This window comes from Squalius cephalus (assembly GCF_949319135.1).
Source record: "Squalius cephalus genome assembly, chromosome: 25".
NCBI classification, from domain to species: Eukaryota; Metazoa; Chordata; class Actinopteri; order Cypriniformes; family Leuciscidae; genus Squalius; species Squalius cephalus.
Genome location: NC_137146.1, coordinates 3,595,780 through 3,613,105, shown reverse-complemented (window position 1 = coordinate 3,613,105; position 17,326 = coordinate 3,595,780). Strand labels below are relative to the sequence as shown.

Sequence of the window (17,326 nt, the reverse complement as noted above, 5' to 3'; positions counted from 1 at the left end):
GCTTGTAAATGTACTTTTTTTCAGCAAATGCAGCACAGAGGTTGTTGCACTCTTACACTTATTACCAGGTGAAAAGCCTTACTAAAACAGCTTTTCAACACCTAAGATCGGTCTAACAAACGTAAATGGCCATTTGTAGCAATATACTATAAAGAAACACTTTCTTCAACCAAAGCTACTAAGTTTCAAAGCTGTGTACTGTATATAACTCCTTTGAAGCTTATCTTGTAGCTACTTTTTCCAACGAGAAGCGGTGGTTTTTGATGTCATGTGCGACTCTACAGCGGAGTAAGCTGATGCAATATTCAAACAGGCTTTTCAAAAGTTCTCTCTCAATTTTAATGTTAGAAAGTCCACTTCATTCTAGTGACTTGTTTTGTTCGGATGGTTCACCGATTTGAGTCTCTGCACAGCATTTTAGATCTTCTTTTTTATTCTGAAATATTTAACTACAGTATATGCTGCTGTTCATTACAATGTTTTTAAGGTAGTTTGTTCAAGTTTATGCTGGTGATAAATGACTAAATATATCATCAGTAGCTTTACCTTTAAGTAGCTTCCATTTTTCCACATGAGTAGCTTTAAATTATGAGTACCTTGACAAACTAGCTTTAAAAGTAGCTTCCTCAAAACTGTCGAATCACTGTTAATCAGTACAGAGATAAATGAAACCGAGATGTTACCTCATTAGCGTTTAAGCCCTTGTTTCGTTCCTTCTTGCCCCCATGACCTCTGTGACCCTGAGAGTCTGATGTGCTAATTGTCTGTTGAGCAGCGGCTAGAATCTCGTCCAGCTTATCTGGAGAACGAAAGGATAAAAAAAGATGCCATTCATGCTATAAATCATGAAAACATATTTATTGCCATTTGGTCTTTTTATTCAACAGACTGTCAGACTGGAGGTGAAGCCATGTGCATATATCATAATATACATTAAAATATATTTTAAGATATAAAGAGAAATGTATAGCAGGAGATGGATATAAAAGATGTCATAATAAAAAGGAAGATTTCTTACTAAGGGCCATTTGATAGACACTCTTCTTCTTTTCTGGAGCTTGAGAACTCTCTGAATGATCTAAACAGAGAGAAAAATCACATTAAAACAAATATGCAACTTCACACACAAATACACAGACAGAGATAGTTACACATGTATCTGACCATAATGATCCAAACAAACAGCTTACAAGGCACATTCATACATCCCAGAGAAACTTTCATGAATTGCTCATACAGTAAATGCCTCCCATATGATAGTTGTGCTAACTTGAGGCAGTCACAGTACACATTTCATCATCATCATGCATTTGATAACTGACATCCACATACCCATTAAAGCAAAATCAAAAGATAAATCACCTGGTTTCTTCCATGGGGTGGCAGCTGTAACAGAAAGTGAGTAATCTTACATATGCAATAACTTCCCACAAGTGCACGCTTTACTGGACACTATGGTGACAATGTAATATAATATTTAGTTTTTTTTGTATCATTAATTTAAATGATTCCCTTGTAACAGTATTAGCACTCATCAAGTGTGTTTCTCAAGTTTGCAATCTATTTTGAGTTGTCATGGTAACAAACTGAGAAGACGACTGACAGCCAACAAACACTGTAACATGTTTTCATTGTCGTTGACCAGAAACACATTTTATAACTAATAAATGTAAATCACATACAGTTGTTCGTTGTTTAAAATCTACCACGACCTCTGGGTAGCACATGGTTAAGTTAAAAGCACAGTGTAATTTCTACTACTACTACTACTACTACTACTACTACTACCAACAGAATAATAAATTCATATCCTTGAAACATTTTATATGAGAAGACAGATTACTGAAAGAACATTCTGATGAGATTAAATAGTTGATTTCATGAAACATGTCAGAAAATTAAGATATTTTTCATCCTTAATTCAGAAAATATACGTTTTTTTTTTTGTTTTTTTTTGCTTATTAAAAATGAAGCCTGTTTTAAGTTTAATTTTGGTTTTTCATTGTGACATTTTCATGACAAAAATATGTATATGTGTAATGTACTATTTAATGTTTTCAAATAGTGAAGTATTTATACATTATGGTTGTGACATACAAATATCATTTAAAAAAAACTTGCATCAATGCAAATCTAATGATTGAGAAACATTGAGAAACAAGGATGAGAATCCTTGAGAAACATTGTGAATGAATGAAAATTACAAAAAAAACGAATGTTTAATTGCCACAAAATTATATATATATATATATATATATATATATATATATATATATATATATATATATATATATATAAACACACACAAAAGTCGTTTTTGTGGCAATTAAGTACATGGTGTGAATTGTGGATAGTTTTAGGTCATTCATTCTAGAATAATAATATAATGGTTCAAAATGACAAGAGATTGCACAGACCTTTCTCCACTGTGTGCAAAGAAGAGAGAAAAATAAGCACATAATCAGTCAAAAAGATGACAATGCATGATAATAAGTTTTGGGATAAAACTGCTTAATATACTAACATGTATTTCATGCATGTATATGTATGTAAGGTGAGGATATGTGTTTGTGAGATTGTACCCATCTCCTCCAGTTCTGAAGTCATGGATTTGGAGCGCAGAGCTATAGCCGGAGGGGTCAGCCGCTTACTTTGCTGGGGAACTAAAGGTAAGGAGAGAGCGCTATTAAATCAAATCAAAAACTGTCTGCAATGCCATTTATTCATACTCCCACAGACACATCCACAGTAAAAGCAGACCCTGACCTTTCTTCTTAGGCATTTCCTCCATCTCAGGATTTCGTGCAACCATGACGACCTTCACCATCAGACTGTTCCCGCCCTGGCGAATCATGTTCACCACCTGCCGGTGACCCACCTTCACTACATTGATTCCATTCACCTGTGAGAAAACAGCGATAATGGCGACACTGTACTTTGAATAAATAGTAACACTTTGGGTTAGTTCACCCAAAAATTAACATTCTGTCATTAATTACTCAACCTCATGTCATTCCAAACCCGTAAGACTTTCTGTCCCTCCATTGACAGCTACGCAACTACCACTCTGATGCTTCAAAAAGTTCATAAAGAGATCGCAAAACTAATCCATATGAATTGAGTGAGAACATTAATCAACTCACACATCAGTTGTGGTAAACGGAAGCTCAAGCATTTTCGCTTGAAGTGTGAGAACCAATGAGGTTCATTCTCGTGTTACGCAGCACGTTTGAGCTTCTGCAAGAACCAATGAGGTTCATTCTCACGTTACGCAGCACGTTTGAGCTTCAGCAAGAGCCAATGAGGTTCATTCTCACGTTACGCAGCACGTTTGAGCTTCAGCAAGAGCCAATGAGGTTCATTCTCGTGTTACGCAGCACGTTTGAGCTTCAGTAAGAACCAATGAGGTTCATTCTTGTGTTACGCAGCATGTTTGAGCTTCAGCAAGAACCAATGAGGTTCATTCTCACGTTACGCAGCACGTTTGAGCTTCATCAAGAACCAATGAGGTTCATTCTTGTGTTACGCAGCACGTTTGAGCTTCAGCAAGAACCAATGAGGTTCATTCTCACGTTACGCAGCACGTTTGAGCTTCATCAAGAACCAATGAGGTTCATTCTCACGTTACGCAGCACGTTTGAGCTTCATCAAGAACCAATGAGGTTCATTCTCACGTTACGCAGCACGTTTGAGCTTCAGCAAGAGCCAATGAGGTTCATTCTCGTGTTACGCAGCACGTTTGAGCTTCAGTAAGAACCAATGAGGTTCATTCTCGTGTTACGCAGCACGTTTGAGCTTCAGCAAGAGCCAATGAGGTTCATTCTCATGTTACGAAACACGTTTGAGCTTCAACAAGAGCCAATGAGGTTCATTCTCGTGTTACGCAGCACGTTTGAGCTTCAGTAAGAACCAATGAGGTTCATTCTCGTGTTACGCAGCACGTTTGAGCTTCAGCAAGAGCCAATGAGGTTCATTCTCATGTTACGAAACACGTTTGAGCTTCAACAAGAGCCAATGAGGTTCATTCTCGTGTTACGCAACACGTTTGAGCTTCAGCAAATGGTATGTTCTCATTCGTCAAGCCGGTTCAGTTTAACTTCTGTTTATGTTTGCTAAACAATGTTTATATGTGAATAAAAGCCTAAATTAAATCTGTTCATTGTATAAAACAATGGAGTCTCTTCAGAAAATTTGGACTAAACTGCTCAATTCATATGTATTAGTTTTACGATCTTTTTATGAACTTTTTGAAGGGTCAAAGTGGTAGTTGTGTAGCTGTCAATGGAGGAAAAGAAATCACTCAGATTTCATTAAAAAGATCTTCATTTGTGTTCAGAAGATGAATGAAAGTCTTACGGGTTTGGAACGACATGAGTTTGAGTAAATAATGACAGAATTTTCATTTTTGGGTGAACTAAAGCTTTAAGATATTTTGTAAGAAATGCAACCGTTCAAAGGTTTGGGGTCAGTAAGGTTTTTTTAAAAATACCTGTTACTTTTATTCAGCAAGAATGCTTTGAAATGATCAAAAGTGACAGTTAAGACATTTATAATATTACAAAAGATTCTATTTCAAATAAATTCTGTTCTTTTTAACTTTCTATTCATCAAAGAATCCTGTAAAAACATATCACGGTTTCCGCAAAAATATATTATAAGATGCTGAAAATTCAGCATTGCATCACAGGAATAAATTACATTTTACAATAAATTCAAATAGAAAACCAATAAATTAAATTGCAATAATTTTTTAGAATATTTGTTTTTTTGCTGTATTTTTTTTATCAAATAAATGTAACCTCTGTGAGCATAAGAGATTTCTTTCAAAAACATTTAAAAAATCTTACCGACCCTAAACTTTCTACCTCATTATTCAGTTCAAGTGACTTTCACGGTACACATAGCTTTACAAAGATTGTTTTTAAATAAAATTATATTTGACAATTATATAAGAAAGGAAATCTGATTTGCAGTTTAGAGAGAGAGGAACACAAGTGGGCGTCTTAAGCATTATCATCAGACTTGTTTCAAAATGATTCAACATGATTCACACTCCACATTAACCAGCCGGGAACCGTGAGGTGAAGGTGTTTGCTAACAGGCCGAAGCGTCTGGAGATGCATCAATACAAATATATTTTGCAATACCAAATAGTCAAGATGGCATATACAGGGTACACAAGCTCCACGTCATCTTCTCTTGCAGAATCAAATTAAAGTCAGTAACACAAGTATCACAGTGAGGCTTATCACCTCAGTGTAGGTGTTAAGATTTGTTCAGTCTAGGGTTTAACACCTCACAGACAGGAGACTACACCGCTAAACTCGTTTTGGCTTTGCGTTCAATCTGTATTTGTATAACTGCCTGTGGCTCTTTATCTAATAAAATCCGTGCATTTATTGTCTAAAACATGGTTGCATCTAAGGAGGCGAGCTCTTTGCTGACCTCGATCAGGAAGTCCCCCATCCGCAGACCGGACCGCCACGCGACGCCCCCCTCGTCCACGGACTCCAGATACTGCAGAGCCGGAAAGGCAGGAGTCGGGCTGAACTCCTCCACAGGAGTCTGGGCTAGAGATCATAGATCATAATCACAGATGAGATCTGTCCATGTCATGATGTGCTGCTGTTATCAAACCAGAAAAGAGCTCGATGATGTCCATCACTCACCTTTGGCCCCTCTGAGCACAAAACCAAAGCCTTCATTGTCTTTTTTCTGCAGAAGTACAGTTTTCTCCTTTATGATGTAGTCACTGTCAGAGAGAAAAGACAGAGGTGTTTCGAAGCTCGTGTGAAAGACTCACAGACATGCACAAGCTCATTTCATCAACCTAGAATCAAAATTAAGACATAATTCGTCATCATTTGAGAATACCACTCTGGGTTATGATCGTAAACTAAAACCAAAAAATAAAATAAATAAAAATATAATAATTCAGTTAGTGGCCAAAGCCAATAAATAATTAATATTTTTTTTTGTACTAAAATGACCTGAAATAAAATTAATAAAAACTATATAGACATGTAAATCTAATAAAAATGACAAAAACATAACAAAATACTTTAGTCATTTTAAAACTTAACGAAAACAATATGTAACAATAAAATAAAATCAAACTAAAAATCTAAATATTAATAGAAAAACTATACTAGTACATTAATGATACTAAAATAACACAGTTCTGAATTGACAGGAAAATGTAGCTGTTTTGTAAACCTTTTTTCGATTTTTAACCGTTTCAAGCACGTTAATCATCTTGAATCAGCAGAAAATGAGTTACAGCATAAAGTGGTCAAGCTGTGGCTGGTAAACCAGTTAAAGTACAGCTTTCGTTAGGTATTGACCAGCTTGGACCGGTTAGAAACCAGCTGCCATGTTCCAAAACACAGCTTCTATCTAAAGCTCAAAAATAGATTTTGAAATGTCATATATGTTGGATTTACAGTAGCAACGATAACGTTAGTAACTATGGTATTTTGGCGGACACTATGGTTACCATGGTGAATGTATGAGGGTTTGTAGGCTAGAAGTGTGCAGTTAGTTCAGAGCAAAGACAATGACAGTTACAGACTAACATTATGTTTTGTCGGCTCAGCTCTATCATTTTGAACATTGTGTGTTCTGACTGCGATGTCAAGGCAAAATATCTTTGTTCTGATGCTCGAATGCCTCCAGCTGAATTAATGCTACAACGTTAAGCCTGTACTCTTATCATCTTGCAAGAATTACCACATGGATCACCTGCAACAAATTTAGATTTAAATTTTTTTTTTTCCAAACATTCAATTTTGGCTGTGAGAATTTTAAAATATACAGTAGAGGAAATATACAACCTACTCAACATTAAGCCTAATGTGAGTATAATGTCATTTAAGGTCAGGATGTTCCAACAATGCTGCGATAGGAACGTTTTTTAGAACATTTATCTAACATAATAACCAGTTGCTGACATGTACATCACCTTCACATAATGTTATCCAAAACAAATGTGAAACATTCTCCATTATTAGCTTTACGTCAGCCTATGTTGATCAAAATGGATCTCAATTTAATAAATCAACAAAAAATGACTTTATAGTGCCTGTGAGCTCTTTCCATTAGCTAAATCTGTAGTGATATTACAGTCTTCTTTATCTTCTTCCACAGGCATATAGATAAGATCCCCATAATCCTGGAGATCCATTATGGATACAGCACAGTTAGCTATTTAAAATTTGCATATTTATCCCACATTCGTTCAATCAAGGAGCATCACAACAAGCAAACAAATTAATATTCAGATTATCAGTGTTGGAAAACTAAAACAAGTTCAGTTTCTGTATATAAAATGTACAATTTAACACCTTTAACTTGAGCTGAATTTTTTTTTTTTACGAAATCCTCTCACATGACAAGTCTCAAATTTTAATCCGACACAACAGCCAAACTTTCCAAATTAAACACCGTTCTGAATGGCATCATCATCCATCATGGATACAGCACACGACCCACATAATTGGCAAACACAAGGTTTAACACATCGAACAACAAACATATCAGATGTTCCTGAATGACAGCGGAAAATACTGTGATGCAAAATGACAATTTGTTAACAAGAGTTTGGAAAGAGCAACCATTCGTTTAAATGCATCATTATACTGTACTGAGGTACTGTACTGTACTTAACTAACAAATGACACACTTTAGACTTCTAGTTCTTACATAAAGCTAATTATAAACACTTATGACGAACCCGAGCCTACAAAACAGAAAATTGTACAATTTTAGTCAATCCCAACATTTATAAATCCATCTATTTATGCCACATTTGTTCAATCCAGGAGCATCACAAGATGCTAATGAAATGATATTCAGATTATCATATTCAGTTCAGTTCCTGTAACTGAAGATGATTACAATTTAACATCTTTAGCATGAGCTAAACGTTTTTTTTAATTATTATTATTGAAATTGTGATTTTCAAATACAAAATCCTCTCACGTGACAAGTTCGCTCATTTTCTAGAAGTTGATCCGTCTCGAATTTTTACCAGCATTTTCCTACTTTAACACCATTCTGAAAAGCATCATCATATCGCATCTGTGTAGGAATGACAGCGGGAAGGACTGTGATGCATAGATGACGATACGCCAGGAATACTCACACACATTCATGCCGTATTTGATCAACCCCGAAGGATCGCAACTTTCTATGATGCACACTTTCACACATATATACACCCATAGTGACTCATACCCCTTTCAATGATTCACAAACACACATACATGTCACATGAACTCATTTAAAACACACGCACAGCAGGAAAAGGTTTTCTGACGTGTTGTTCCTCCATCGTATGTACAATGACAGACACATTCACGACTCAAATGCACACGTATAGACGCATACACACACGCACAGAAGAGGGATCTGATTACGATTAAAAGAGCAGACTGTTCACACACACACACACACATACAGATGATATATACTGTATATGAAAACATTGATTCTGCTCAACAGTCTGTCTGCTACCTCTTCAGAGCATCCATCTGCCTCTCTCGCTCTCTCTCGCTCTACCTCTCTCTCCGCAGCGACAATAAAAGAATGGAGCAGCCGATACCTGTAAATGAACCAGACGCTGCGGTTCTGGGGACCGAGCGAGGGCCATGAGGATGAGAGGGAGAGAGGGAGAGACAGGTCTTTCTCTCCGTATCCCCCCATTGCCATGTCCCCCCCCTCCTCTGAGTCCTCCTCCTCTCCGGCCCCTCGTCTCTCAGCGCACACACAGCCAGAGGAGGAGAGAGAGAGAGAGAGAGAGAGAGAGAGACACCGTGCAAACCTAGAGCCTACATGCTTAAGAACGAGTGAGGAGGAGGGAGAGAAAGGGAGGGTTTAACAGAGCTCACATTCAGTCACTGCGACATTCAGAGAGAGACAGAACGAGGAGGGGTTGTGTGAAAAGAGAGGAGGGAGAGAACGAAAGAAACAAGTGTGGGAGAGAAACATGCTTTAAAGGAATAGTTCACTCAAAAACGAGAATCCTGCACTCGTTTCAAACCTGTATGATTTGTGAAACGCTGAGCGTTCACGCAGCTCTTTTACATATAATGAAAGCATATAGTGAGCAAGGGCTGTCAAAGTATCTCCAATGACATATACTGTGGCTTCCTGAAGCCATAAGATAACTTTGGATGAGAAACAGAATGAAATCTTAAGGGAAAGTTCAATTCTGTCAATCATTTACTCACCCTCAAGTTGTTCCAAACCTGTATGAGTTTCTTTCTTCTGTTGAACACAAAAGAAGATATTTTGAAGAATGTGGGTAACACAGTTGATGGACTCCATTGACTTCCATAGTATGGAAAGAAATTCAATGGAAGTCAATGGGGTCCATAAACTGTTTGGCTACCGACATTCTTTAAAACATTTTTGGAACATTTTACATTTGTGACCCTGGACCACAAAACCAGTCACATGGGTACATTTTTTGAAATTGAGATTTATGCATCATCTGAAAGCTGAATGAATAGGCTTTCCATTGATGTATGGTTTGTTAGGATAGGACAATGTTTGGCCGAGATACAACTATTGAAAATCTGGAATCTGAGGGAGCAAAAAAATCTAAACATTGAGAAAATCTCCTTTAAAGTTGTTCATTTATGTTCTCGATTGTGCTGTATTTACTCACAAAAATAACTGTTTTATATATTTACGGTAGGAAATTTACAAAATATCTTCATGGAACATGATCTTTACTTAATATCCTAATGATTTTTGGCATAAAAGAAAAATCGATAATTTTGACCCATTCAATGTATTGTTGGCTATTGCCACAAATAAGCCCGTGCGACTTATGACTGGTTTTGTGATCCAAGGTCACATATAAGCATAGACGCTTTCACTCAAAGCGACTTACTTTGCATTCACGGTACAGATATTTTTATAATGACTTGTGTATTGATTGCTTTCACGATACTTTTATGGTGCATGGAAAAAACAGACCAAAAAACATAATAAAAGCAGTGCAAATGTTGTTGAATGTAGTGCATTTTTCAATGACACAAACACAAATGAGATTTCAGAACTTTGATGGAGGTATAATTAATCTTTTCCTCAAATAAAGCATCATATGACTTCAGAAGACTGTGGATATAGTGAGAATATACACTACTGTTAAAAGGTTTGTGGTCAATAAAAATGTTTTTATGAAAGAAATTAATACTTTTTATTCAGCAAGGAGGATGCATTAAATTTATCAAAAGTGACAGAAAAAAACATTTATAATGGCTATACCATTCTTTTGGGCTTTCTATACATCAAAATATTCACAAAAATATGAAGCAGCACAATGTTTCCAACATTGAGAATAATCAGAAATGTTTCTTGAGCAGAAATCATCATATCAGAATGATTTCTGAAGGATCATGTGACACTGAAGACTGGAGTAATGATGCTGAAAATTCAGCTTTGATCACTGGAATAAATTACTTTAAATATATATTACAATAGAAATTATTTTAAATTGTAATAATATTTCACAATAATATGGTTAGATCTAATATGTTTGATCAAATAAACGCAGCCTTGTTGAGCATAAGAGACTTCTTTCAAAAAATATATTTTTTTAAATCTTATAAAAATCTTTGGGTTACTAAGAACTGCATAAACATTCTTCACAAATTTCCCTGTTTGGACAGATAAAAAATAACAGAGTACAGGTTTGGAAAGACATGAGGGTGCGTAAATGACAGATTTTTCATTTTTTGGGTGAGCTACTCCTTTCATACAGTACTGGAGATAAATTGTGGGATATTGATGAGTGGGTGAGAGAAATGCGAGCGGATACTGGTATTCATCGCACACATTCGGCCTGCATGGCAACAGATGATCAACACAGCTTATATGTGCACGGACACACACACACACACCCATGCATACATACGCAATTAGTTGTACATAACACAACCTATGCACACACTTTTACATATTCACTGGAAACCAAGCCTTTTCAGCTGATGCACCGTGTGTGAGAGAGAGAGAGATCTGAGCAGAGAGACAGCAGTGGCTCACACCGCATGTGTTAATATTCCACATGAGAGCCACAGATCCAAACATTGTTGTGTAATTTTTTGAAAGTGGCTGTGACATTTGCATTCCCGTCTAGTGGAGGCAAAGACTCGCTTTTTGCACCTGCCAGCAAACGTTTGAAACAGGAAGTAGCAGCTAATCTTTCTTATGGTGAATCCATTTGACAAAAAACCATCAACAGATTTTATTGGATCAACATGTACAGTTTAGTTTATACTTGCACAAACACACACACACTTGTTTCACTATATTACAAACACACACACACACACGTACACATAGGTGCACACACAGGCGCGCGCACACACACACACAACCAATGCTGGGTACACACCAAAAGATTTTTTACATCTTATAATATTTTCAAAATGTGATAGACCACAAACATGGGGACAAAAAATCCTAGATTTAAGCGTTTTGCTCCTATAGTGTGTGGTGTGCCATGATGTGACAAAGACAACACACCACACACAAACAGATTTTCAACCAGAGTCTCGACTGTGAACACAGGAAATCTCGCAAAATCTCGCGAGACTTCAGAATAAGCATGGCGGACGATATGCAGGAAGAAATTGCGATGATAGTTTTTGGAAAGATGTACATTGTACCCAACATTATATAACCTCTTATACAGAAATATATTCATTCTTTATTGTCTTTATTTATTCTTTATTGGATTTATTGTCTCTTTAGAAAAAGTTATTTAATCCCTCTATAGAACCTCACTGAAACCTTAACACTCAGCTTCCTGCGAGAGTGTGTGTGTGTGAGAATGACCGTGTCTTCCATCATCTCGCTTTCTGACTGGATATTGTTTTGTTTCACATGATAATCTCCAGAACGTGCGCACGTTTGTCCCCACACATCAGGATTTCTGATCGTAAATATTAAACATGTTGAATATTTACGATTCGCGATTGGGGCGGCTCTGACGTTCGTCCGAGCAGGTTCGGACATTCTTAACACACCTCACACCAAGGGAAAATCTGATAAGATAATCTGTTGAACCATCAAGATAATCGGGACATAGCTAGGATTGTCGGAAGGGGGGAAATCGGCCCAAAATCAGCCTGATTATCATTTGGTGTGAACCCAGCATAAGCTAGAAATGCAAAACCAAAGTGAAACCACGATCTAAGTTCAGTTTTTTTAACGTATATATTATGTTAACAAGGAGAGTTTTATTCTGATCAAATATTTCTACTGTACCTAAAGTATTTAGAAATTATGGAATATTAACTAACATCATTTTGGTGTCAGTCAATTTTATTTTGAAAAAAATAAATTAATACTCTTATTCAGTAAGGATGCATTAAATAAATGCTGTTCTTTTGAACTTTCTATTCGTCTAAGAATCTGGAAAAAAATTATCACAGTTTCCACAAAAATGATCAGCATATTTCTGAAGGATCATGTAAAACTGAAGACTGGAGTAATGATGCTGATAAGATTGTAAAATAATTTCTACATAAGTTTATATATATATAATTTGCAAATAATTTAATTAAAATATAATTGTTAAAAATATTATCATATTATTTAAATATAATATTATTAAATATTAAATACATTTGATATTACAATAATAGTAAACCAGATAAATGTCTACTTAATTCAAACTGAAATATTCATATAATATGTGAATACAGATTTTGTTCTGTTCCCACCTGGGCACTTCGAGGCCATCGTACGTTCCTACTGTGTAATGACGAAACAGTTTCCTCTTCACCTTCTCACTGCGGCTCTCTGAAACACACACACACACACACACACACTCCGACTGTTAGCACATGTAGGCGTGTATATCTGTGTAAGTGGAAGTGTGATGTATTCAAATTGATGTGATTTTGCATATTTGTGTGTCGTGCGCATGAAGATTATGTGAGTAGGCAAACCACCACAGGGAAAAGCTCTCGGGGACGTCCTCAAAAAAAGAGAACAGGACCCATAAAGGATTCATAAAGAAATTAATTCACTGTTGTGTTTCAGGATTACGGTTACAAAGTCCCTACAGAGGGAGTTATTCTCTGTTATTATCTGAACTCCCTGAAACGCTTCCATTGTAGTCTTTGAGTTTTCTTCCGGGAACAAACACTTCACAATATTCCTCATTTAAATAATTAATATGCAGAATAAAGGGGCAGGGCCTGGTTGAGTTAGGCCCCGATCACACCGAACGCGTTTTTCAGGTTAAAAAAACCTTTTTTATGTTGCTAGGCAACCACCGAAACAGCTGTCCTGTCAGTCAAGTAAACGTCATATTAGCCTTTTATTAACTTTATTTATTTTCTGTTAACATTGTGGCAGTTACTGCGTTTTTTATGTTGCTAGGCAACCACAGAAACAGCTGTCCTGTCAGTCAAGTAAACGTCATATTAGCCTTTTATTAACTTAATATTACTTTCTGTTAACATTAGCCGCGTTTCCACTGTCGGGCCAGGGCCGGGCCGTGCTAGTGCGTGCCAGGGCCAGTCGCGTTTCCACTGTCACTTCCGGGGCTTGATCGGGGCTTGCTCAGGGCAAACGGCCAGGATTTCTGGCCCGTCGAATACCTTGGGCCAAAGCGGGCCAGCTCGGGCTAGAGGAGTGGTTACGAACAGAGGCTGAGTTTACCTGAGTCTGGAGACGGCAGCGCCGGATGATTCTCTCAGCATTAAAGGGGGGGTACAATGGTGTTTTATGTATTCAGAGTTGTTTACAGTGTTAAAGAGATGGATTATCATGCTAAACATGGGCAAAGTTTAAAAAAAATATTTTGGACGAATAACGGAGAATTTCTGTGCCGAAAATCTTACTTCCGGGTTGGTACAAGTTTCGGCTGGTTTTTTTCGATCGTGGATCTAATGACGTAGATGAGAGTGGAACTCCTTATATGAGCATTTCTCTCGGAAAAGCTCGCCCGCGCACACGTCGACCAGAGGAGAGCGAGACCGCGCACATCAACGCGCTTCAACAGGAAATCATAGGCGCCAGCGCTGCATAGGATTTGTTCAAGAATGTCTCCAAAAAAGTGTGTTTTTGGATGTGAGGGAAAGCTTACCGTGTTCAGTTTTCTAAAGAACCCAGTGTTACAGGAACAGTGGATGCAGTTTGTTTTTCCGGGGCAGCAACGGAGTGTAGGAAGTGCGGTTGTGTGTTCTGGTCGTTTCAGTGACGAATGTTTTATTAACAAGGCCCAGGTCGACGCTGGATTTGCAAATCGTTTGCTATTAAAACGTGGAGCGGTCCCAGTGATAAAAGACCCCATTCATGTAAGTACAACTGGATCAGATTTCTGTCTTTTGCTGGAAATCAAGAACTACCGCTTGACTCTATAGCTCCGCCTCCAGGACCTCGGCTTTTTCCGGAGAGAATCGGAAAGCTGTATTTTTCTTTTATAAATATAATAAAACTAAACACTTTTTGGAGATATTAAGGATGCACTACTACTCTATAGGTACTCAAGATTAACATGAGATTAGGTGAAACTGTGCATGTTATGTACCCTTTAAAGACTTTTAAAATAATTTAACTCGCGTTCATGTTTGAATGCCTTCTGTTTGTGATGCAAAAGACTATGCGCGCTAACATTACCATAGTAAACATAGTAAACGCTTGAAGATACGCATAGTAAAAAAACAGTGAACGCTTGAAGAAATCAGACCAATCATAAAGGCTATCATGTTTTTATTTTATCTGTCAGTAGCCTAACTTACGTCTCGTCTCTTTATACCGGACTCTCATAAAATAAAGCAACTTTTTTTTTCGGGAGCTTCCTCTGTTTCTCTAACTGAAAATATCAGTATGGGAGTCGAGAGAGTGCTAAAGCTCCTCAGGTCGTATTTTTGGTGCCATATATTTGTAGAAATTATCATTCTTTCTAAATGTGATGTATTATGTCCTGTAACTACCAGATAAACAGAAACAGACGCGACTGAAGAAGTAAGTGTGTCCTCTTTCTTTTGTGAAATAGACCTAACGGTAATTTATTTCTGAGTGACTAATGTGCAGTTTTGACATAAATTAATTCATTATGATCAATGTATCACGTTTTATTGTAAACCTGAGGTAAAACATCGATGCTTGGGTTTTAAATATTCAAGTAAACAACAAAAATGCCAGCAAACGGCCGCTTTTATCATGTTTGTTTTCAACGCTGTTTCCAGTGATTTCTGATTAGTTTTCTGATAAAACTTCCATTTGTTGGTGAAATGATGGGTTAGTGTGACGTTGTTCCAGAGAGGCGTGTTACGGGCGTGTTTTAGTGAAGCGCTGTGGAGCTTCTGGCCCGACAGTGGAAACGCAGGCCCAGTGCTATTAGCCCGAGGCTATTAGCCCGGCACGGCCCGTTTAAAGCCCTGGCTCGCACTGGCCCGACAGTGGAAACGCGGCTATTGTGGCAGTTACGGTTCGTGAAGTCGTTAAGCTCCTGGTAACCCGCGAGATGACGTTAAGCTCAGTGGTAAATCACTGTCATAGGAAAACAATTTTAAAAAAGCGCCTCTCACTGCAAAAAACGTGTTCGGTGTGATCAGGGCCTTAGTTAGTAGTGTGTTGAAACTGGCGGTTATGGTAAGGGGCGGGATATTTCCCAAACACGCTCGAAGCGCTTGGCCAATCACAACACACTGATCCAGCTGACCAATCAGAGCACAGTGTGCTTTTCAGAAGGAGGGGCTTCATAGAGACAGGAACTAAACAGAGCGTTACTGACAGACTGGGAGGAGAGGAGCTGCAACAATGGAGAATATGGGGGAAATAAAACATTCAACATTCAAACAGGAAAACTTGTTCTAGTAGAGCACAAAAACAACATCAAGACTTTGTAAAAGGGCATAATATGGTCTGTTTACTTTAAGTGCAACATAAGTTCACATTTAGATGTGCAGAAGATGTTAATGTTTCATAGGTCAGGAGAACTAGCATTCACAGTTTTGTTTAAACTTTGTCTCAGATGTTTCGCCAACTCCTACTGTTTATCTTGAGAGAATTTGATGAGAAACGTTTGAGTTCATATCGAGATCTTTGACTTTTCTTTCCCAGGACCTCTACAAACCTGAGCACTGTTTGAGACCCTGTTGAGACTCCGAATAAAAGTCTAATTGATTTCCACTTTTTCTCTTTGTTGTCTAGGTAGGAGACAAAATTGAGATATTAAATAGAGCTCAGGTGTGTGTTTGTTCGTATACACTACCTGTGTGCTGCTCCTGGTTTTGGGGCAGCACCTCTTCTACACATTCAGAAGGAAACCAGCCAGTGCGGCCCTTCACTGTTCCTTCCCAGAATCCTCCTTCACCGACGCCCAACACTGAGAGAGAGAAGAGTTTGACAGCGCTTTAGTAGATTTAAATATTTAACGTTAACATTATTTGGCATTTGGAATGCAGTTGAGTGAAACTGAACAAGACGAAAATGTAAGATTTTTTTCATGCATTTTTTATACATATTGACTCGAAGAGAACGACATTATGAGAAAGATCATCTGACCTTTGACCTTGTCCCCTTTGCTGAAGCTGATCTCACGCTCACCGTGAGCAGAGTGAGAACGTGTCGCCACAAACACGCGGCCTGGAACGGCACTGTAGAGCCTTTTCCTCTGACCTCCACCCCCCCTACAACCGACACACACACACACACACAGACGGATAACAGTTCCGTCACTGTTCACTAACACTAAAACTATTAACTTGTTAACAGTCAACTCTCTTTTTGAACACAAATCTGACCTTAAATGGCTGTAGTTTATAAATGCTTTGGAATACAGACCAGAGGTCGGTCTATTTTTTAAGGCACTTAGATTATTGCAGAAGTAAAAGTAGCTTCAAATAATGAAAGTGTAAAAATGTTATAGAAGTTTAACTTTACTCTAAAGCAAATGAACTGAGCTAATATATATTACTAAATAATTTGGACTCTAAAATTGCTGTAAAGTCAAAGCCATATGTCAGATTAAAAGTTGATATGACAAAAAATTGAGCCTGCTAAAAGGTTTTAAAGTACTGTGTCCAATGTAATGCAACGTCAAATTTCAAAAGTTTTCACGGGATGAATTTTGAGTGTTTTGAATGATACCTAATTTACTGTATGATGATTTCTAAAATATGTGATAGGGGAAAAGGGCAATAAAAAGTGTCCTGCTACCAAAACACTGACCGTTAACAGTCTAAAATTGTTTTCGGTAATTCAAATAAAGCTGAAATAAAATAAAATAAAATGATGAAAAACTTAGAAAACTTGAACAAAATTTTTTAAAAGTTACCTAAGCAACTAACTGAAA

General features: G+C 37.4%; 1 protein-coding gene across 1 annotated transcript in view; it reads right to left on the bottom strand.

Moving 5' to 3' along the window:
• The window catches only part of LOC307153339 (SH3 and multiple ankyrin repeat domains protein 1), a 51,051-nt gene that overhangs the window by 7,406 nt on the left and 26,319 nt on the right, over window positions 1–17,326 (bottom strand). The window contains exons 14-23 of the mRNA XM_079862727.1: window positions 16,537–16,661; window positions 16,244–16,357; window positions 12,738–12,816; window positions 5,670–5,752; window positions 5,446–5,570; window positions 2,767–2,902; window positions 2,583–2,663; window positions 1,363–1,386; window positions 1,019–1,078; window positions 684–799 (exon numbers count right to left, since the gene is read on the bottom strand). Of these exons, the coding sequence (XP_079718853.1) occupies window positions 684–799; window positions 1,019–1,078; window positions 1,363–1,386; window positions 2,583–2,663; window positions 2,767–2,902; window positions 5,446–5,570; window positions 5,670–5,752; window positions 12,738–12,816; window positions 16,244–16,357; window positions 16,537–16,661 (943 nt within the window). The remainder of the gene's footprint in view (window positions 1–683; window positions 800–1,018; window positions 1,079–1,362; window positions 1,387–2,582; window positions 2,664–2,766; window positions 2,903–5,445; window positions 5,571–5,669; window positions 5,753–12,737; window positions 12,817–16,243; window positions 16,358–16,536; window positions 16,662–17,326) is intronic.